This window comes from Odontesthes bonariensis, chromosome 14 (genome assembly GCF_027942865.1).
Source record: "Odontesthes bonariensis isolate fOdoBon6 chromosome 14, fOdoBon6.hap1, whole genome shotgun sequence".
Lineage (NCBI taxonomy): Eukaryota > Metazoa > Chordata > Actinopteri > Atheriniformes > Atherinopsidae > Odontesthes > Odontesthes bonariensis.
The window spans coordinates 15977337-16001359 of record NC_134519.1 but is presented as its reverse complement, the minus strand read 5'-3'; the positions used below and the strand labels follow the sequence as shown (position 1 = coordinate 16001359).

Here is a 24023-nt window from a genome sequence, read left to right as displayed (position 1 = left end):
TTCTCAGAAAACCCGCTCTGCTATTTTCTGTGAGGATTCATCCGTGACTCTTTGTGTCCTAATTATGGTGATATACTCTGGAGTAAATGAGGGTCTGACTTATCAAGCAGCTTTTGATTCATTGTGCTGCTGTGACAGCGATGACAGGCATGGATGACTTCCGCTGTAGTTATTCTCTGCTTGTCTCCTAAATTGAGCTTAAAAAAAAAAAAAAGAAGAAGCCGTATGGTGCCAAAGCCTGGTCCTGCTCTTGCTCTTATCTCGTTGCTGCTGGATGTTCAAATTAAAACACAGTTTACGCTCAGAGTCATTAGGGCATTTTACACATTTCTTAATTCTGATAGAGTGCAAAATTGTTCAACATGAGTCACAATGGTTCCACTTTTTGAGGGCAAATTGAGATAGTGCTGAGTTGTAAGAGTTTGTCTTTTGTTTAAGTGATGACACCATGAAGGATAACTATAGATTCAGTCTGAGGATTTCGCTTTTTCTTTATGTCGATGCAATCAGCCTTAAAGGTGTAAACTGTCCCCTGAATGTGCATCATTTCTTTGCCAGTTTGTGTCTGTTCAATAAGTAACTTATCAGTCACCCTTTAGGGATTGTACACTGATGAGTTGGTATTAAACAAATCAATTAGCAGCAAATGTAATAAGTCATATTTATTTGTGGTTGCAGCATCTTCTTTCTATTCTGTCTCTGTGATGATTTGACATTTGTCTTTGTCATGTTTGTATTAAACTGATTCCGGCTCTGCTTTCTCAGTTGAATTATCAACAACTATGGCTTGGGGAAATGTTTAAGTACGTATGTAAGGTTAACAGTAGCGATTACTTGAGAAATGAAATGCCATTCAATAATTGGAATGATCATTTGTTGCTATAAATTAGTTGAATTGTTACCTCTTGAAAAAGGAGCGCTGTAATATGATGCTGTGGGAATCTTTTTCCACAATTCACTGCGCGTGTGTGTGCACTTGCGTGTGTGCACCACAGCTGACACATGCAAATACACACTCGCAAGAAGTATCAAAGTATTGTTCTGAAAAATGTTAGATGTCATCTTAATTTTAGCTGGAATACGTGCATGAACTTAAGTCTGAAAGAGTATTTAGGTTCTTTTTCTGCATTTAATTCCTACCAAGAAATAGCTCAACCCGGACAAACACTCTGCAGGCTGTCAAAGTTTTGCTATTTTGAGACGTGACCTTGAAGATTTTGATAAAAGACAAAATCACAGTTTTAATGCCCTCAATTAGCCTGAAATGAGCTTTCCCACATCTTCCAACTTTTTCAGATCTCTTGAATAAGTTACATTTAGTTTTGCCTAACTATAGTATGGCCACTAAGAAATATGAAATATGGATAGATATGTGTTGAAATGTCATTATTAACCATTCTTAGAGTTGATGGAAAATCTCCCCTCTTTTTCATACATGTCCAAGATACATGTCCAAATGCAGACTAATCCGTTTTTCATTGGAAATGCGTTGAATTGTTTTCAACGCTGTATGGAGCCTTATGTCCTTTTCTCTCTTCTGATGTGGACAAATCACATTTTACCAAACATGAATAGCAGCTTTATTCAAGCTTAATATCAGCAGAGATGATCAGCAAAGCAGATTACCATTTTAGCTGATTTATTCTTAAATATTCTTAAATAGAATAAAAAGCAGGATCTTATACCTACTCTTATTTCTTACCATTTTAAATATTGCTTTAAGTATTGATGATTGTGTTGGTGATGCAAAAAAAATATTTTCTTTCAAGTATCTTTGCAAAACATTTCAATAACTTACTTAACTTACTTCTGATTCAAATAAATGTTATCTACTGCTCATGCAACTATTGAAAAAACTAGCTAAAAATATGACATCAACTACAACTTCCTACTACCGTTAAGCAAAACTGACACGAATATCCCCTGTAGGCTGTGCACGTACTATTCCTACCAGGACAGCTCTTACAATGATGAGGTTTACCAAAACTACCACAGCTACTGATACAACTTTACTCCTACTTTAAATATATATATATATATATATATGTATATATATATATTTATGTAGCACATTTTGTTGCATGTGACATCAATGTGTTTTATGTAGAAAGAAAACAGGCTATATGAAAATTACATGTCCAAAAACATTCCTACACATGTTGGTGCTTCACAACTGTTTGTAGTGCTACTGTTAATACAGTTGATTCGTTCTTACTGCCACCTTCTGGACCTGGAAGACTGGAGTGTGGAACAAAAATTAAATCCAATTAACTTGAGGAGACATCATCCACTGTCCCAGCCTCCAAAGCCTCAGAAGAAAACATGTTGGATGGCTGAGTGTTGAGCAGTAGCACAGAGCGAATGGAGCTTCTAATTTATTCACATGGAACAGAAACACTCGCTTATGAGGGTACCTGTCCATGCCCAAGGTTTGAGATTAATTAAACTCCATACATTTCACTTCCCATATTCTCAATACTGGGCCATTGAATTGCAGCATTATTTCTAACTGATGTGCCCTGGCATCATAATGAGTGCCTGCATGGTCATCCTCTGGCAGCCAGCTCTCTGCACCATTTCTTTTCTGTCCTTCTGACCACGCCAAAAGATACACTACTCTCACAGCTCTGTGGCCTTGGAGTCTTTGTGTGTTTGGCTGCAGTTGTATCGGGATACTGATTCCTCTGAGAGTCATGTTTCTAATGTGTATGTGTGTTTGTGTGGGTCACAATTGTGCCAACCAGCACATAAGTTTGCCAGCTGGACAGTGGCAGTTGGACCTGTAGCTGCAAAGTCAAAAACACTCGCTCACATGCTCATACCCACACTTGCATGCACGCACAGTAACATGCTGGCACACTACTGTAGATTCTTCTGCCAGTCATGTAGATTTTATATCATGTAATAGAGAGAACAGTGAAAACCATTCCAAAAAACAGCATCAAGGGAAACACACGCAAAAAATTCACTGTTTGTGTGGTCCGTCAGTCCCTAGATTACTAAAAATAGATTAATCCTAGATTAATTGCATAATATCCTTTTTTGAAGAGACAATTTAACAACTGTTCATATAATAAAAGCAAAAACAAGATCATTTAATTGAGAAAATCTTATTCTTGTTGTGGGTCATGCTACCTTTGGACTCCACAATTCTGTTGAAGAAATTTGGATGGGAAAATGGAATACACAAAAGCGCTTCTACCTGTGTGACTGCAGTTTTTCATAAAACAGGCTCATTATCACAATGATTTGAACAATTGCTGTTGAATTTGACCAGAAATGAACACTGAAATTAGCATGATGGATTTCCATCTGCCACATGTTTTAGCTGAGCTCCACACTGTCATATTCATCAGTGCACAATAGTTTATTTTCACCTGCTCAGTTAAGTTTGTAGAAACTCGACAACTAAACGAAGCGATGGATTTGGACCATCGTGAAGAAGGTAGCAGTTTGTTAAAGAGTTAAAGACAAGGAGCAAAATGCAATCGAAAATCTGTTATGTTACAAATAGCTACACATAAGATCTCTGTGTGTAAATGGGTGAGAGTAATACCAACTGTACAGCTGGTCAGAATTTGCTGATAAACTGGATCAACTGGATTAAAAAGCTCAAAAACTTTGGACCCAAGTGTCACCTTTCTGTACCTCCAATAAGACTTCTGTGAGCAATCAGTGTTAAACAAAAACACTTGCACTTTTATCCCCCTTTTACCATTTTTTTTGGTCTCTTTTTTTCCCCAGAACAACTACAACAGTAGTTTAAGCACAAACACAGGAACTGTTCTAACTAATCATGAATAAAGGCTGTTGGTGTCATGAAGCAAATAGGCAACAAGGGCCTTTTCCTCATTTGCACAGCATTTGTTTCCTGTTAATGATTATAATAATTTGAATTTGACACAAAGGGCAGTAGTAGCCTCATAGCTGCAGCAGCAGGACAGCAGTGCGGTGAGACACCACTGTTATTTCAGTTGTGTTGCCATGGCATTTGGCTCAGGACTTCACACTCTCCGTCACGCCCTTTTCACTTTGAGTTTCTGTTGTTTTCTTCCTGTGTTTCAAAAATTGTTCTTTCTTCTTCTGTTTCTTTGCCTGTGTTTGTTTCCCAGAAGCCATTCTTCAATATCTGACACTGAAACACTTGTATTTCATGTCCTTCTTTTCCTTCATTCTTTCTTATCTCTTCCCTGTCTCTCTTTCACACTACTTGCCAGAAAACATAGTTGTGCCACATACATTCTCCATCTGTTTCATGCACCCAGCCTTTTCCGTATCAGAGCTAAAACACTTCAGTGAGCATACTGTGCTCTTGGATTTTAGCCATTAAGTGCTTTTTGCCTCGCTTGTTGGGGTAATGATCTGCAACACTAGTGCTGAGTAGTGGCACTCCAATAGATGCTGATAAAAGTATTGTTTCTTCATGAAAGGAAACAGCACCATCAAATACTTTATCTGGAATCAGTGCTATTGTGTTTTCAGTCTGCAATTACTTTGATCAGCCTGCTAAAAATGCATGCTCGTTAATGAAGATTCTTGTTAAGGTTCGTTTGTGCGCACACACGTTGTTTGTCTTACATTACACCAGAAAACACTTCCTGATTAGAGATACAGTAATTTCTCAAACAGTTCATGGCTACAAACATGCTTGAATGTGGGAACAAAGCAAACTGCAGAGAACATCTATAACAGAAATACAGCTCACGTTAAATGTAATTTCAGTTTATTTGTATGTAAAAAGAAGCTTTTAGATCACCTTACTAATGCATAGGCCTACAGTGAAAGAACATCTTAGCTGGACACGTGAAATCAAAGTCGAATTGTGCAATAAACGCACGCTCTCTGTGCTTTCAACTTTGACAGAAGTATTTAGAGTGATATTCAAATCACTCATATATCTCCTCTATATAAATGTAGGGTCATATTTGCGCTGAGTGTTGTGCTGTAATTATTCATGATGAACTATGAATTTTCCAGTTAGGCAGCTAAATAAAAGTCGTCAGTGAAGGGTAGAAGAGCCACAATCTAAACAGAAATTGATTTACGCTCCCGAATGACTTATTGTATTACTGTTACTTTCAGCTTTAGTTCCACATTACAAGGTTTGGCTGACATCCATTCTTGAGTTTATGAACCAAAGCTGAATCCCTTTGAAATTCTCATTTCAGACGTGATCAGACTTCTCGTGCTGAATGATATATTGTCTCTGACATAATTCCAATCGATAATATGATAATAATTTTCAGACCATCAAACATCCCAGTTATAAATTAATTTCCTAACGAGCGGCTTTACCCTCTGAAATAGCAATGCAATCTCATTCTTGAGAATATTTAGAGGTTGTAATTGGAACATGAAATAGAAGTGTTGAAATATACAACAAAACAATGATAACACTTTTACAAATACTGCAGTTAGATATATTAAATCTTAGCCCCAGGGTATAAACTGTCATTCATTCCTTAACAGGTAATAATCTGCTGATCCAGTTTTTTTTTCGGTGCAAAGAGGCTTTGTTAACAGGAGTTTTTCCAGTTAGTTGAGCTGTTCCGTTCCTTGCCTCGCTTTTTAAACGAAGCCAAAACACCAGCTCATTTGCATTAACAAGCTTTACTCTCTCATTAAAAAGTTCCCACAGCAGACTGTGGAGTTTGACTTATTCCTCCAAACTCTCTTACGCTTTCAAAACACCCATTAACCTCATGATCTTCACTTTATCTGGTTCACCGTTGTTGTATGTTTGTGCGAAGACCAACATGAGCCCCGCTCACAGTGAAACTCAGAAACTGTACGAGCAGAAATGGAAACCAAAACTTGTCTCAGGCTTAGTGCAGCCTCGACAAGTCACCGGTCCATGACATGACGTACACAATTATACTGGTTCACAGTGACTCATACAGCCAACTTTAAGTCACAAGATAAATCAAATTGCATCTCTAGACTGTGGAATGAGACCGAAGTAGCGTGAGCATGGAAACTCTGCACAGAAAGGTTCAAACCGTGACCTTTCTTGCTGTGAGGTGGCAGTGTTAATTACTGCTTCTCATTCAGGGGACGTTATGCATTGTTGAACTGAAATCTGGGTCCATTGCTTTGCTTTGCTTTTGTAGCTTGTGGTAGTAGTGGTAGTGTGGTAGTCAGGATCAGATCATGTTGAAATATTTTACAATAAGTCTCACGTCAGGTGAAAAGAGCTTTTATTGAGGTCTCTCTGAGCCCAATAAAACTCATGGAACTGTGGGACATTTTCTTTTTCTTTTCTTTTTTTTTCTCTGAGCTCATGAGGAAACTGTAGACAGCAAGGATTTTGATACAAGAATCGACCCGTTTGATGATCCTTTCATGACACTCGTGTTTTTTCGTTTTTGTCATCTGGCTTTCATTTTCCGGGAACGTGGCTTGCAACAACAAAGCTATCAGTTTGCGGGTATGTCACAGACCTTTCCGCGACCCTTTGTGCTCTCTGTCAGTGAGCTTTGACTAAACAGCTGTTTACCTTTTTATATCGCGTGCACACTGAGTGTTGTGCGTGAATACACACCCACACACAAAGATGACTGAATGTTCTTACAGGGTGAGGAGATTCTTGGATATCAATAATCCCTTGATCCGGCTGGCACAGACACATGCACACTCACGTGCACACACATCCAGGATTGAACACAGCCTTTGCCACTAATGATTTCCTCAATCCTCAATAATGACTTCTTGGAGGAAATGAAAAACGAGGAGGATGCTAACAAAAAAGGACAAGCAAATAAAGTAAAAAAACATTGTATTTTTCCTTTTCTTCATCTTTTCCTTCTCTCATCTCTCTCATTCCATCAAGTGTCTTTTCTTTCTCTTACTCTGTCTTTTTCTCTTTTTCATCCAAACTGGGACGATAGCAGTTATGGAGCGGAGTTGGTAGAGGCATCTGTAAAAGATGGAAAGATAAGAGGTGGAGAGAGTGAACAGGGTAGTAAGATTCAGATACCAGATATATCTGTTGTTAAAGAGTCTATGTCCGTGGGAAACAGGAGAAGAGGAACACTCTTCCTCCCTCTTTTTCTCTCCAGTAACTCTCCTTTCTTGACTTGTTTCTATCAAGTCAACAAACTTTCATTTCTTGCTATTCCTGAGGCCAAAGAAGAAACTCAATTATGAACTCGGTTCTCTTCTCAGAAATCTGACCAGCACAGCTTCAGCTGTCACTTAAGTAACATGAAGGCTTAAAAACTGTCAGAACAGGACTGCTGATTAACAGCCAGCCTGTCGTGTGGTTTTGCACGCTCAGATGGTCTGTGCAGTGACTCTGCAAGGACACGACAAGTCATGGTGTTATGTGCATGAACTCAGACTTTAGGGAAAGAGGATGAAAGTTTTCAATCTAAGAGACTGATGAATGGAATTTAATTAAATGTTATTTTGATTGTGATCCACCACTTTTGCACAGGAGGATGCGTTTACCTTTGATCTTTTGGTGAAAAACTGCATTTGCAATCACTAAAGGCACTGTGTTCTTTGTTGTGCACTGTGCAGTTTTATGCAGTTTGAGCAAAAGTTCTTTCCCAATACAAGAGTTACTTATAGAACCCTTTATTTTCAAATCGAGCCCTTTGAAAGGAATCAAATTAGGTTACAAGCCGCAGTCCAAAATGCGTTCGACCCATGCAAATTTAAACAAAATTAGCGCTAATGGTGTTTTGTTGGTTACAGTGTCAGCATGATGCTCCAACAATTAATATGCCCTTCACCTTTAACCCCAGCTGTGATTGAGACAGATGATAGACACATTAACACACAGGCCACATAGTCAAATGGGGTCCTACCGTGAACACGATATACTTAATGCGAGGAGCATTATGGGTCGCAGCAGATGGACCTATTAAAAATGGTAACGATTTGAGCTCAGAGAGCTCGACAGTGACAGGTAGGGTGGCAGAGATGTGAGAGCTGTGTGTAATACTTCATCAGTCTTTCAGCTTTGATTTACGACTTCAATGGTGAGGAGAGCAGAACAAATCAACACCATGAGGAAGAAAAAATAAGCAAGAAAAAGGAACAACAGTCGATGAATGGGTGCCACATCACACACTGTCCCAACAAAACCCCCGAGTGCTCCCATTTTTATCTTGTTTCTGCTTCCTTCTTATCGAGTCTGACCCAGGGTGAATCACAGCCTCAAACAAGCCCACTGGCTGTTTGTGCTTGTGTGTGGGTGTTTGTGTGTTTAATGTGGTTACTGCCTCAGGTGTGCTCACACTTAATTGTGTCAGTACATGTGCACCTAACCTCATAGCTCTAAGATATAGTTTATCATTATTGCGAAGGGGTAATATCGTCTGTGTGTGTGTGTGTGTGTGTTTTTATAACTGTTTATATTTGTTGACAAATTAGTTGCCCCAGAAGGGGGATCCAGTGGCGTCATTATGTTTTACTGTACCACATAGACAGGCATGAGATATTCCGCATGTGTGTGTTGGATAATTAAAATTCTATCAACATAAAACGCATTACAACTCCCACCCACCATTTCCTCTCCCTGTCCCTTGTACTGCTCCTGTGCTGCTGACCACCTTCTCAGACAACAAACTATGGTTTTTTGAAAAAGTCAAGCTCCTCACATAACAGTGCAGTCTAGATTGTATCAAAAGCACAGAATAAATCAAAGAATACGATCGTCGCAATACTACTGTTTTGTCCAGATGAGAGTGGGCTTGTTGATGCAGGTAGATGATAAACAGCTTCAGCCGAAACTCCAAAACAATAAGTAAACCGTAGTGGGTCCTGAAAGCCCTTCACTTGCTTTTCATTTACTGGAACGAGACAGAAAGTTTTCCACAGCACTGGAACTTTCTCCTGAATCAGGCTGTTGTTGAAGAGGTGCTGTAGACTCCCACCTTTAAGACCCATGGGCTGACACTATCTGGGCTTGCAGGCTTTTCCAGTCTCTTCAGCTGCCTCTTCACCTGACTTTCCAGAAGATCAAATGTATAATATACCACTACAGAGGAAACCCACTGTTTTATTACAGCAAGCCTGGTTACTGCTGAAGAATCACAGTGCACTAAAACTCATGCAATATTCTCATTGCATTGCCTTGGATTTAAAACTTACCTTGAATAAAGCATAACCTACTGTAGATGTCAGAATTATCACAGTTCTGTGTGCTTTTATTTAACTAAATCAAAAACTGAAGGTGCTGCAGGAGCAGATAATCCATCTATGTCCATGAACATCAGAATCTAGCAGAACAAAGAAACAGCAGCGCAGTCAACCAGAGCGGGAACAAAACCTGGACGTATGACAAATAAAATGGCAAAGGACAAACAAAAGCACAAGGTGGGCAGACTGATGGAAGTGTTTAAAGGGAACTACCCAGATAATGAGACAGTTTTTGTGTAAAAACACTCAAACTATCTAAAAATTGCTTATTTTATTCCCTAAACTTTTAGAGAACAAATTTACAGACACGACACAAAAATCCAATGTTCCTCTTACTGTCTCATCTCAGCGGAACAAAGGAAGAGTGGATGGCGGGTGATATGCCGCCGTGGTCAGTGAAGATAAGTGTTAGGACTATTTGCATTCAGCTCTTGTGGTGATATGAAGAGGCATGTTATTAACATGTACCCTTCTTGTAATCGATCGCACTCCTCATCTGTGCGCTGTATATTGGAGGAGACCTTTCAACACGAAGCTCATGCCGATGCTAAGTGGATTATCTTCTCTAGGTGCCTCGTCTGTCTTTCTCCTATGCTTAGTAGTACAATGCAGTAAATGTTGGCAATCTCACACATATCGTGCAACACAAACTATACAGTGCCTGCCAAAATTATGTGAACTGTAGGCTGAATTGATACCTCACTTTTCACATACTTTTGGAAAGCGGTGTGCATCACCTTCACGTCAGGAGCCGAGTCATTGATTTAGTATTGTTTCAAATTCATCACATTTTGGCAGGGTATATAGGCAGGGTAGATGGCGTATAGCACTGAAAACAATAGTATCCTTCAATAAACAGCACATGGAACCCTCTGACGCACACTTTTTGACTACGTGAAACACTGAAATATTTGTAAATTTCTAAAATTTGCAATCCATCAGATGTGCAGGTGTGTAGATGTGAACAAGTGAGCAAATTTTTGTGAGACGGTGAGACTTTCTGAAGTTTAAACTTTTGGCCTATTAGATAGATGATGTCACATGTCATCACTCCTAAAGATATGACCCGGAGGTGCTTTCCTCCGCCTACTTCTCGGTTCAGAAGCTCCTATCATGGATTTTGATCAACGCTGTATATACTCTTATTGCACTTTTGTTGTTGTCTACAGCTGATCAAGCACAAACTTTTAGTTTTTGAGTTAATTAAACCTCCTCAGTCACATCAATAATTAGAACCTTGGTTACCATGGTAGCTGTTTTGTTCTGTTTCTTTTTTTTTTGTCTCTGTGGTTGGGAATCTTGCATGACGTGGCTGAAGGCCCTGTGCTGTCCCCTGCTCACTCTCTATTGGGCAATCGAAATCCATTTAACACCCTTAAACAATTTTTTTTTTTAAAACACTCCTATAATGGAAAACAGCGGCTCAATTTGTGAGTCAGACTTCAGTCTTGAAAGCGAAATGCCACCACCCGTCTCTCCATCTCTAAGAGCAGACAGTCATTGTACTTGTACTTTATCAATACTTATCGAACCTCGAGGAAGAAGGATACCCACTGATCCCATAAAACAGATAACATCCATTTAAAGGCGCAATAATACCAGAAATCGGTACAATCTCTTAACAAGTGATTGGTTTGCCTTAAGAATGCACCATCCTTCAGCAGAAAGGGTGTGGGTCTTCGTTGTGTAGGTCAGAACTTTGTAGTGCCATTTGTTCTTTTCTGCAAGGAGCTGTAGTTTTAATGGCTCAAGCAGAATTGTTTTTGATAAACCATTTCTGCTGCAGACTAGGACACATTTGATGTCTCCGGGAGCTTTTATGACTGCAGTTTGTGGGTTTGACTCATATCAACAACGGTGCCCGTCCTCATCGTAATGAAGACAATGTCACCCACTACAGCAGGGTGACTCATTTATTTGTTTTTATTTATTTATAGTCAAGAATAGAGCTTTATCTCACAGTGGAATGAGCTTTATTGTAAGTGTTCGAAACAAATGCAGCACTTCTTAGTGGGATGAATCCACCACATGGATTTTTGTTTCATAAATACAGAATGTCAGTTCTTTAAGAGCGCATGCAGAAGTTTTTGCCAGTGGCAGTCAAATCTAATTATGGGACCCAAAAATGATTGGTTTCATACTGTAACAGAGTATATTGCATCTGACATAGTGAAGTATCGTCTTGACAGGTAAAGAAGGGATTTTTGATCAAAAATGACACAGACACTGACATGAATGCCTTTGTGGTTTCAAATGATTCCCTTTATAAAATGTTTTATTTTTCCCAAATAGATTATGCATCATGACTTAGCTAATTTTTTCCTGGTGTGACAGTGAAGAAAAAAACGTGAACCGAAGAACAACGTGGACTAATGAGGGATATTTTGTGGGCCTAGAGTCTGACTTGTTAAATTTGGGGTTACGGTTTCAGGGCTCTGGCTGCTTGTATATTTTAACGATGCCAGTTCTCAGAGCGAGGCAAATACATTCATTGTCTGGTTTAGAAATTTAAAGCAGACCCCTCTTTTAAATGAATCTGAACACACAACCTTGAGCACACAGAGGCACACATGCATAGCTATTTTGATCTATCAGAACTCAAAGGAAAGATGGATAGATTTGAAGATAAAAACAGATGCTGTGGCTTTATTACTGATCAGTGTAATTACCTTTCATGTTGTGTTTATACTGACTGACTTCAAAGTCTTTGTTTATTTCTTTAGCAATATAGGATTTTCAAAGCCTGTGTATATTATTAAATATTGCATTATGCACATGACTATCCCTGGAAACCATTATTTCTGCACATGTTGCTTTGATATACGGACAGTATTGCTTTGAAGCTAAAAGCTGTCTCTGTCCCTCTTTCTGTGCATCCCTTGTGTCCTCTCTTGCTTTTATTCCTTCCCTAATTTATTTTCTTATATCCCCTTTTTTTCAACCACTCCTTTCTCTGTTCTACTTCTCATCTCGCTAACTGTTTTCTCTTTTCTTTTTATTTATTTTTCCCTCAGTGGGGCGTTTGTTGATTGAGTTCAGTTCCCAGATGACGATGGAACGAGTGCAGAAAGAAAACCCCAACGTCACAGAGGGAGGCCGGTACACGCCCCCTGACTGCCGGCCAAGATGGAAGGTCTGTGTACTCATCTCTGTCTGCACATTTTACATAGAAAATATGGATATAAAATGATAAAAACCTAATTACTCAACTCAGATCTTTTTTAAAACGGAGGTATTAGCTTAAAATGACATAAAGATTTTAGTAATTACAAAGTGATATCAAGCTCAAGTTCAGAAAAAGTTGTAAAATGATGATCTATGAGGCTAAAACTACGGTACAGAGTCATTGTTTTAAAACAGAAAGAAAAAATAGTAGTTTGTCATAGTTATGCAATAATAAGTAAAGATTCTAATCATGGAAGTAAGCATTTCCAGATACTAAATCAGAATTTGAGAGTAAAGTCAAAAAAATATAAAACACATTTTCATACTTAATACAGTATCATAACAAGTAACTTTTTTTGTTGTCACATCTAACTTTTAATTCTTCCTTTTCTTAGCAGAAATGGAGAACCATCTATTTTTCTCTCATTAGTAAAACATTCTTTTAAAAGAGGAAAAATAGCCGGCTCTGGATTTTGGTTACTGTAAAGTGGTTTGGAAAGCAGTTTTTCACACCCTTAAAAAAAATGCTATATTTCATTTGATAGCTACAAAGTCAAAGGGTCTAATTGATAGATTGGAATTAAATTATGGGAAATGGTCCGACATTGAGTGATGACACCATAGCCAGCGACTACGAAGCAGGACCAGTATAATCCATTTCAACATAAGACTGCGTCTTTCTTGCTTCTTTCCTGCAATACTTGGGTGTACAGATACCAGGTCCACAAAATAACTTCCCCAGATCCTTGTCACCACTTTGTAACACTCCCATAAAATGAATCACAACTCTCAAAGCTTTTTAAAAGGCTACCTTGGAGACTTGCCGTAGTGAAGTTGTGGCTATTGGTGCTACAGATAGATTAAAAAAAAAAAGAATTGCACCTGTCATATTTTTTGTGTCAGTAGTGAAATAAGAAATAGTCAAAAAAGAGAAGAAATCCTCCTATTTAAGCAACCTCAAAGCAACTTTCCCCGAAGGAAAAAGGCTCCACTAAAAGCGGAGACAACTGCTGCAGACAGGAGTAATTTTATCAGTTGAAGGTTCTTTGTTGACCTGCACTCAGTGCAGCCTAAAGCTTTGAAGATGGAAAACAAGAACTCTGACATGGATGGTTGCCATTTGGATTACTTCAAAACTAAAGCATCACGTCGGACTGATTTAGATTTTTTTTTTTTTATCTCCTCTAATTGTTTCAGATGGAAAAAAATTGACCCAGGTTTAAAGAAGTGCTGAGTTTTTTTTTTTTTTCAGTTTTAAGTTTGACTCTCTTCAAGCTGCTTCACTTAGCGAAGATGCAGCCATTCTTAGTGCTCAAGTATATGGAAACCATGCCCAGTTGCTGCAAATCTTTATTTGACTGCAGAATTGCCTTCAACTCACGCTTACTGCCTGGAACCTTTACCGGTTGTACTTGGCTTGTTATGTTTGCTACAGCTGATTCAATCAGATGGTTGATAATGTGACATGTGATAAGATCTCTATATATTTTTCACAGTAAAATACAGAATAAAAACTGGTAAAAATGTGAAAATGTCCCTGTTGTTTAGGTTGCCATCATCATTCCGTTCCGTCACAGAGAAAATCACCTGAAGTACTGGCTCCATTACCTCCACCCAATCCTCAGACGGCAGAAGATTGACTACGGCATCTACATCATCAACCAGGTACGCTGGCTGAGAGTTGAAATTCTGAAAGGAAACACAGTAAGGGTCTGATCAGGCTTGCAAATGATGTAGTTTGCAATCAAGAGAAGCAAAAATGTAAACCAGAGGCAATAAGTGATACCCAGGCTCCGCCCTCGCAGTGATGCAACACCTTCGGCTTTTTTTTTTTAAAACGGGTACGAAAATTCTTGCAACCACACGGCAACGCTGCTGTAAAGACTCAGGTCCAGACGAAAACGGATGAAAACGATGAAACGATGCAGTACACACGCCACTGTGTCACGCCACGCTGTGAGACAATAGAGAAGTCTCACAGCGTCAACGTTTGACTGACGCAAAAACGTTTTCGCTGTAATAATGGAAACGAAACGACCTCATTTTCAAACTTTCCCACTCTGGAACCCGTTCTCAAAAACTATCGTTTTGGGGTAGTGGGAACGCCGGCTCCGTGTGGCCGCGACAGCGAAACGATAAGAAAAAGTATCGTTTACAGTGAAAAACGTTTTCGTGTAGCCGCAGCCTTACTCAGGCAAACTGCTCATTCAGGTGGATTCGAGTTCCCGAAAAAATGGGAACTCCACCCACTTTGTCGGGAAGCAATCAACTTTGAGCAACGCCAACGGCCCAGGGTAGAGGCGTGTTCAAGGTAGTGACGTGGTTGAACTGCCACTCAACCCATGGATTGTACGCGGAAGCGCTTCATTCAATATCAACATGGAGCAGCGTCAAGCTTTTGACACTGCTGTAGATGCTGTAATGAAAGTGTTCGACGGGAGATTCTCGTTAAAAATCGAGCAAAGAACAGCCCTTGAATCATTTCTTGACAGGAAAGACGTTTTCGCCTTGCTCCCTACTGGCTTTGGTAAGAGTTTAATCTACCAGTTAGCCCCGCTGGTAGCTAAATCATACGTCAGAGGAAAGAGTGGTGTGATTGGCTTAAGCTTAGGCACAGCCTTTTCTGGCCACAACCAGTAGCAACCCGAGGGAGGCGGGTTGACCAGGCCATTTCGAATCGTATTCGTTATGGTCTTGGTCAGACCAGAATCTCGAAGAGATTTGAAAGTCTATGTTAATCAGGCTAAATAAGTGAAGGATTCTGGTTGAAAATAGGTTGTCCGGGCCAACTGCTATGGTGTACAACAGGAGAAAGCTTAACAAGTCCAACTTGTTGCGTAAAGTTTTTCAGGAAAAAGATGAGTAATCAGAGGTTGTCTTTGTGACAATCAGCAACCCAATGCTACAATCCTTATTTAAAGGGAAAACATAAAATTTTATCCAACTGCACTTTTTTTTTTGCTAGATGTTGTTGACATTGTCTCCACATCCCCACAACTATTAGTCAATGTACCTGAAAATAAAGAGGGGGAAAAGTCTTGTAAGTCCGTCACAGGCCTTTAAAAACGATCAGCCAGTCATTGCCTTTGGGCTAAGTGCAATGATTGGCTAACCTCAGGCTGATTGCAATAATCGGATGGCCAACCAGCTCCTCTTGCCTTTTTTTTCCCTTTCTTTGCTCACTCTGTTTGTACATTAATTGCACATCTCCAGAGTCCACAGAGTGCTGCAGGGATACAGCACGAGAGCAGCTAGCAGCTTACAGACAGCACAGTAATGGTAGAGAAAGGCCTAAACTTTCCACATTAATAACCGCTACAGGAGGGTAGAAGAGGACTGTATCAGAAAAGACTACAACTGAAAACATTTGTATAAAGAAATTAGTTTTAATTACCACAGTTTCTGGTTTCTAAGTTGCTGCTCTTTCAGATGACTGGGTGGTTTGTGTGCACATGTTGTAGAGGTGTGGCTTTGGGAGAAGCTCTGAGAGGGAGTTTTTGGCTGTGTGGTTTAAAATTCTGGCTCTTTCCTGCATTAGAAATACATAGTTCAGATAAGCCCTGAATTAAATGGTCCAAACCCAACACACATACATGCGGTGAACGTGTATGCATGTGTGTGTGAGCTGTTTTATTTAGAATGAAGTCGCATACAGTTTAACAAGCAAAGAATCTGCTTCCTTACAGGTGAGATTACAACATAACAGGAAGCAGTCATGAACTAGATCTGTCAGCTTGTATTAAGTCTTGAACGTTGTAAAAAACATCTTGAAAGCACTGCAGCCATTTTTTTTCATTGATAATGGGGGAAAAAAAACTCCATTACTCTATGCTGAACCTCAGCAAATCATTGTTCAGGTGCATAAATTCCTAAAAGCCGACTTCGCCCTCTCCTTGTCCTAATTTCTTCGACTTGCTTTTCAAATTCAATACAGAACCTCATCTGCAGAGTAATTCTGCTCCCTTTTTTTCTTGACAACCAGTGCAGCAGATGGATTTTAAATAACGTTATACGAGTGTTGGTGAGTTTTTTTATTGCTTTGTTGGGTGGAATTTTCTCTTCTTCTGCATTATGGGTAAAGATGGACATATCCTTTCAGCCTTTTCACTCCCCTGTGAGCAAATCCACAACACCTTAATTACTCCCCCTGTGGAACGGACCTTTGGGTCTGCCCTGTTGTTCTCTGCTCTTGATGTCACCATGTTCCAGTGACATACTCTCTGTCTTACACTTCTGCTCTCACATTCAGTATGTAAATGCACTCATTCTGTCTCTGCGTCTCTGAATCTCAAAGGTAAAGCTGTCAGCGAGGGGAAGAGCTGTTGGTGCAACAACTGGACCATTTCTTAACCTGAACTCGTCTTTTCTCTGAAGCTTGATCTTCACTACTAAAAGACTGTTCGTACTTTCAACATAATCTTCAGTTTTAACACAAGACACAGCAGCTCAGAGAGGTGTATTATGTAGTTAAAGTGTGACTAATAACTAGGGCTGAACGATATATTGCATTTGCGATAATATCGCGATATGACCAAGTGCAATTTTCTAATCGCAAAGGCTGCGATTATACTCTGTTCACGTGACATGCGCGAGTAAAACATGTGATATGATCAAACGAGATTGTCTAACCACAGAGGCTGCACTCTGGTCACGTGACACGGGGAGCAACGTTATGAAACAGTCTACCGGAGAGAACTCGCAAGCAAAGCTGTAACTTACACAATGGCCTCAGGCTCAACAGAACCAGACCCTGCGGGGATGCCAGTTTCAAAGAGGAACTGCACATCAGTAGTGTGGGACTATTTTGGTTTTAAAGTGATGGTTCGGAGTAGATTCACCGGGTCATTTGAACCGTGACATCCAGCCAAGTAGCCCACCCGAAGTTTTTCCGATATTGGCTGAACATCAGCTGAGTTACTGAGTTATCCCGAATAGCTTAGTACAAGCGCTAACGGACCCTGGCAGTATCTCCAAAATTACCACACTAAAATCACATGCCATGACACCAAACTTCTACAATAATACAAATACGGTCTGTACTCACAAAACGATGCATTTGGAAGTTTGTACATAGTCCAGGAGTTTATTATTATCAACACAAGCCTTATTGCCTCTCTGCTGCTAAAGCTGCGTTGACGTCACTTCCTTGATCTGGGAGCTTCAATATAAGATGAGGGTTGATCTACTACTGTAGACAACAAAGTATATGCCATATTCTACATGAATTTTTATGTTGTAGAGTTGTGAATTTATTTTATCAATGGAGAAATTGAGCAGCCTTGCTTTGTTGTCTACAGTAGTAGATCAACCCTCATCTTATATTGAAGCTCCCAGTTCAAGGAAGTGACGTCAACGCAGCTTTTGCAGCAGAGAAGCTATCAGGCTTGTGTTGATAATAATAAACTCCTGAACTATGTACAAACTTCCAAATGCATCGTTTTGTGAGTACAGACCATATTTGTACTATTGTAGAAGTTTGGTGTCATGGCATGTGATTCCTTGTTCCTTGTCAACACTTTATGCTCAGATGTTTGTAAGCTCAAAATATACTATTGTGTATGTTCAAATATACTGTTTTGTTAAATAAAAATGTCAGTCATCAATTCATGCATCACCTCATGTCATCATAACAGAGGTCTGTCTTCCAGGAAAGAACAGTTTAAAACTAATGTAATATAGTTTTGGCCATACTGTATGATGTATTGCTTGTCTTTGTTTAATAATACAGAAGACAAAGACCTTAAAAAACAATCGCATATCGCATGGCAATCGCAATATTGGCGCAAAAAATCGCAATTAGATTATTTTCCATAATCGTTCAGCCCTACTAATAACTTATCATTCCTCATTATTTCCCTCCTGTTGCCCCATAACAGAAGAATGAAAGTTTAACAAAAGTGAAAATGTTGTAAATAAGTACAACAACAAAAAAGCACATTAAAACAGTGTATTGCTATAAGCGAAATTCAAAGTTTGTCTATGTACAAATGTACGTACAATCTCAACATCTGAAAATAAGAATAACCAAATAAACCACATCAACCAAGGGGAGCTTTTTAGATGTAATTATGAAGTTATATCATCACTCCTCCCAGTTGAAAGACAGACTGTTTCTTGACCAAGCAGTGCCCATCACTCCTGTTATAGACCTGCCAACAAAACTGATGTAGGATCACATTACATGGGAGATCATTTTTACCTCCGCAGCGTCTTCATCTCTGTCCCCTCCACTTCAAACAGTCACGGAGTCGCCTGGCGGCAATTATCTGTAAAACCATCTGCATTAGCTCCACTCTGGGACTCCAAGGTTCAGAGTGCACACTGTTTGAAGTGGAAATTACTTTCATGTATTTTTAAAACATATTTGAACTTGTTGAGCTACTCGACAACTCTTGGTGCGGGCAGCTTGCCCTGCGAGGTTAATTTCTTCCTCCTGTTTTTGAATTAGTATTAGACTCAGCCAAAGACCACCAGTGAGTTAAACAGCATAGTTGCATGTTTATAAACCACCTCCTTACGGCGGAGGTTAGCCCGACTTTAAAACAGTTATTGAACACTTCCGAAAGGGGTGACTTAACAGGAACATCTGCTTATGTGCTTATGTGTGTGAACTTAAATTGCATCATATTTGGTTCGGAGAAGAATCTTGGGATTTGTCATTTTTTATTCAACCGCTGCTCCTAAAAAATATCGCATAACTCATTTCTATTGCACCATTTTTCCAGAAGTTGCCAGTTCAAGTCCAACTGTTAAATTTATACAGAGTGCATAGCATTTTATAAATGAACTGTGGAAAAATGACATTAGAAAATCCGGCCTGAGAGCCTGCATCAGACCCCAGAAAACAAGCTTAAATCAATCTAAATATAAATTTTTTTTTTTTTTTTAATGCGAAATATAGATTTAATTTAAAAGATGCATTTTTTTGCGGGTTAACCCTTTCCCACCAAACCTTCCTTTGAAGCGCTCGCATGCCTTGCCAGACAAGTTGAGGGCGTGCAGATGATTGAGAGTGAAGAAGGTGGGCGTTAAAAAGGCATGGACAGGCAAGCAGACTGAGAGGAACCAAATCAAAGCGACAGAGGTGGGATTTTGATGTGAAGAGGTCCTGATGCATCTGACAGGATCGACGATTAAACCTTTACACCAGCCGACACTTTCTGAGAGGACGGTAGAGAGCTCTTTTCTATCGTGCTCGCTCGAGTGTTAAATGAGTGAAAGGCTGGGACCTTTTAACACAGTCACTGGAGGAGGATTGAGATGATGTGCGTGTGTGTGTGTGTAATTGGGAGTAGGTGGTTGGGGTTAAGTGTTGTTAATTTCCCCCTCCAGTGTTATCCTGGCTAACGGATAATGACAGTTGTGTCCTTACAGTTAAAACATGTGTTATGGGAACACCTGAATGTCAAACACACAGGAATGTCAATCCCTCCCACAGGCATCATACCTTGGGGCCTCGCCAAAGTTTATTAAATGCTGGCCAAGCAGCTATATATCGACAAAGATTGTAAAGATTACAGCAAACTAAAATCTATTAAAAACCCGATAACATCAGTCAGAGATATGGTTACACGTAAAGAGCCAAAAGTTTGCCTACAACGTCAAATATATTTCAAATATTTGGAAAACCTGAACGGTATGTTGCCTGTTGTAATTTTCCCCACAAAAATAGAGCCAATCCTTTAACTTATTAGCTTAGTTTAGCTTATCATACAGTTTTGCAATAAATCCCGCCTTCATGGGTGCTGTTGAGCTGCTTTTTTGTCTTGAATTTGCTTTGGAGACATCAGAGAAGGGACACTGAACCACAGAAATACAGCTTTCTCAAACAACAGAGTTGAACAACACCACAAATGGTTGATCCACCTCTGAATAACAGTTTGAACAAAAACTGAACAAAATTACCCAAATGCTTTTACGATTTAAAGTTTATCAGGTGTGGCTGCACCTGATAAACTGACAATGAAGTGCATGGCAGTGCAGAAATGGTCAATTGATTATTTAATTAAATAAAAATTTATTGTCATTGTAGATGCTGAACTCTCCAGATTTTTTTTTATGTTTTTGCTCACTTTGGGCATTTCTATGAATAGCATCAATAGAAACTAAAGGAAAGCACTTTGTCGAATACAGTGATAGATTTAGTCTTTTCTCAAACAATAAATCCTCCTCGTGCCTCCCAGCACCTCCCAGTGCCTCTGGCCTCTGAATATTTACACATTCCTGTAAGACTGTTAATGACTGTAAACTCTAACATTCTGCCCACTGTAAATCATAGATGGATGAGGTCATTATAATGTCAGCTGTTGGTTTGTTAAGTGCCGTTCTGAAGGTTTGAGTCTGGCATTTGGTCGTCACCATGTTGGTCTTTTGTTGACCCGAGGACGCCCACATAAGCTGGAGAGGGACGCCTGAAAGTTGAATATCTATTGAAAGATGGACCTGTTTCTGAAGGACCTGCGTTGCACCTGAAGGAGTGAATCTGGCAGATGACATGATAATGATTTTTGGGGAAGAAATTATCGACTGAACATAAAATGAAATGTTGACAGTTTTTGAATGAGAGCTAAAGATTCTCTGGAGCAAACACCTCATGGGTTGCAGCTGCATTGCAATTCACTTCTGATGGTGAAGGACCGTTTGACCACACGGGTCCTTATGGTTCTGACACAATCTGCGATTAAACAAAACATCAGCCGACACTTAACAAGAGAACACTAGAGAGCACTTTTCTTTGGGTGGGTATTGATAAGTTTTCCAGCCCAGTCTCATGCTGGCCAACAGATGCTCCTCATCTCTCCCTTACAGTTAAAACAGGCATATGTGTCCATATTCTTTTTTACACTGTAAAAACAGTATCCAAACAGGCTGGCCCCATACTTTAGGCCCTTGTCTGCTCTGATTGGTTGGATCCAGTAGCGTGATCAGACGCTACCCATCATTCCACATTAGCTCTGCTGAAATTCAAGGTGTTTAACAAGAAATGGCAAACTCTTAAACATGAATAAAACTTACCTAATATCTACATATGTCTATATATGTAAATATGCTTTTTGTGACATCGTTAAACCAGATACAGCTGTATATGTGACGTAAAGCGCAAAACATATGATGAGAAATACTTTCAATTCTAATTTGATTACATTTTTTAATTTTCTTTTTTCTAGGACACTATGTATTTTTTGAGACACATCTGGAGATCAGAAAATGCTCCGGTCTCACTTGAGTTTAAGATGCTTTTTGAATTTCAAAAACATCCTCAGAACTTCATATCTACTTCCTTGTTGTGCTAGCCATATTATAAGTACTCTGTGAAATAATTCTGAGGTATTCATAACGTCAAGCATGTGCTGCTGGAACTTTTCATTGCCTCAGTTTCAGATGTGGTTTGCCTGCTTGTTGCTGAACCGGACTCTTATCAAACAGCTATCATCTCACTCTGTAAAGCGGCGCTGCTGCCAGTGAGGTACAGTGAGTAGGCGTTGCAGAGGGATCATGCGGAAAGCGATATAGCAACCTTGCTGTTCTGCCCTGCTGCTCTGTGTCCTCTCTGCCTGCTGAGGACCGGGGCCAGTGTTTGTTTGTTGGCCATAGGCTTATTGTGCAAACTGGAGAAAAGCCCAGAAAAAAAGCAGAGAGGAAGAGGCAAAGCAAAAAAACAAAAACAAAAAAAGTAGAAATAGCGGGTGAGAAAAATAGAGTTGGAGGTACGGAAGGAGGTGAGTAGCACAAGTGAGAAGAGGAACCATCTGCTACTCAATTTTTTTTTTTAATATAAAAGATTAAAATGTCATTATTGATTTATGAAGTATAATCGCGTAAAGCTAAAAGATACATCTGCAAGGCAAACGTCACTTATTGTTCTGTCTTTACTAATTTCTTTTTTTGATCACTGTAGCAATAAAAGAAGCACAGATCATTTGCATTGTGCCAAATACGTTATAATATTTGGGTCTTCTTAAACTTAACTTAAGAATATTTAGTCAGATCTTTTGGCAGGAATACAATATGATCTCCATAACTATATTTTCACTCAAGCAAAAAGTATTTGAAAATACAAATCACTGTGCTTCATAACAGTAGATCAAGCAGTTTATATCTAAAGACACCGCAGGTCCTCTTTGGCCTACTGCTCTGCCATGTTCCTACAGAAGCCCAGAAGGAACAAACTGAACAGTGGCTCTAGCACATTTGTGTAATTTGGGTTTATCATGGTGTCTGTAGCTGGTTGCAGTTTTAATTTGTGTTGCTAGGTTTGCGGTTTATAGCACTCAGTGAATCTTTAATTACTTTCACATCTACTTCTACTTTCAGCTGGTTACAGCTTAAACAAATTAGGAGCCACAGGCTAAACCTAAAGCAACTCATATGCTAAAGCATCTGTCTTTTATGATATATTTGATCATTTTTAAGTATAATTTATTTTGAAACTACTTTTGCCAAAAAGGGAGTGAAAGGTAGAATATTACATATATGGAAGTCAAGGACAGCATTTCAGAAATGTCCACTATCGTTTACAGAACCTTAAACTCACAGTTTTTTGAGGGAAAGATTAAGGCTGCGGCTACACGGAAACGTTTTTCACTGTAAACGATACTTTTTCTTATCGTTTCGCTGTCGCGGCCACACGGAGCCGGCGTTCCCACTACCCCAAAACGATAGTTTTTGAAAACGGGTTCCAGAGTGGGAAAGTTTGAAAACGGCCTCGTTTCGTTTCCATTGTTACAGCAAAAACGTTTTTGCGTCAGTCACACGTTGACGCTGTGAGCCAATTTTAACACTTCTCTATTGTCTCACAGCGTGGCGTGACACAGTGGCGTGTGTACTGCATCGTTTCATCGTTTTCGTCTGGACCAGCAGCGCGTTTCCGTGTGGTCGCAAGAATTTTCGTACCCGTTTTCAAAAAAAACCTCGTTTCGTTTTCGTGTAGCCGTAGCCTTAATGTAACAAACCGACTGCTGATTTTAAAACTCTCTCCTCTTCCACTGCCCCTCCAACCAAAACCCACACTCACTGACTTTCCAGTCCCTTCAATGTCTCTGTCCAAACCTGTTTGTTCTTATTTATGTTTTCACTTCAGTTCCTGGTGTGTCCAGCTCGGAGTGGACACCAAAGGATCACCAGGGATCAAACTGTGTTTCCGTTTGTATGTGTCGGGGCTTCATAGTAAAGGTCACTTTAAGGCCAACCAGGCAGTCCGGAAGTGACCAGATAGGCAGCTACTAGTGTGTGCATGTGTGCATGTGTGTGTGTGTGTGTGTGTTCAGAGAGTTGAGCTTTGATGTCCTTCCTTTCACTGTATGACCTTTGTGTTCAGGAAGGAAATGGCAGCAAACAACAGTGTCCATCAATGCTTTCTATAAAGGAACTAATTCTCATAAATTGCCATTCATCCTTTAATCTCTTTGAAATCACCTCTGTTATGAGAAATTCTTGCTATCTGATCATTTATGCCCATGTATGCTGGAATGAAGCGTATTAATCTCTGTTGCACTGATGCATATTCAAGATAATAGCATATCAGTTGTGACAGCAGCTAATACTTATTTTCACGATATACTAAAATATATTCCGTGGTCTATGACATGTCAGAAAATTCTGACTAATATCCATAAGTGTTTGTCAGAAGAAAAGCACACATTTGGATGAAAGGTCCTCAAGAAAGAGTTCTGCAATAAGTGAAGTTAATGTTAAAAAAATGCAAAAGAAGT

The 24023-nt window shown here is 39.5% G+C and overlaps 1 protein-coding gene across 1 annotated transcript in view; it reads left to right on the top strand.

Annotated features, from left to right (window-relative positions):
* The window catches only part of b4galt2 (UDP-Gal:betaGlcNAc beta 1,4- galactosyltransferase, polypeptide 2), a 188946-nt gene that overhangs the window by 78147 nt on the left and 86776 nt on the right, over nt 1-24023 (top strand). Inside the window, exons 3-4 of the mRNA XM_075483127.1 lie at nt 12162-12280; nt 13861-13977. Of these exons, the coding sequence (XP_075339242.1) occupies nt 12162-12280; nt 13861-13977 (236 nt within the window). The remainder of the gene's footprint in view (nt 1-12161; nt 12281-13860; nt 13978-24023) is intronic.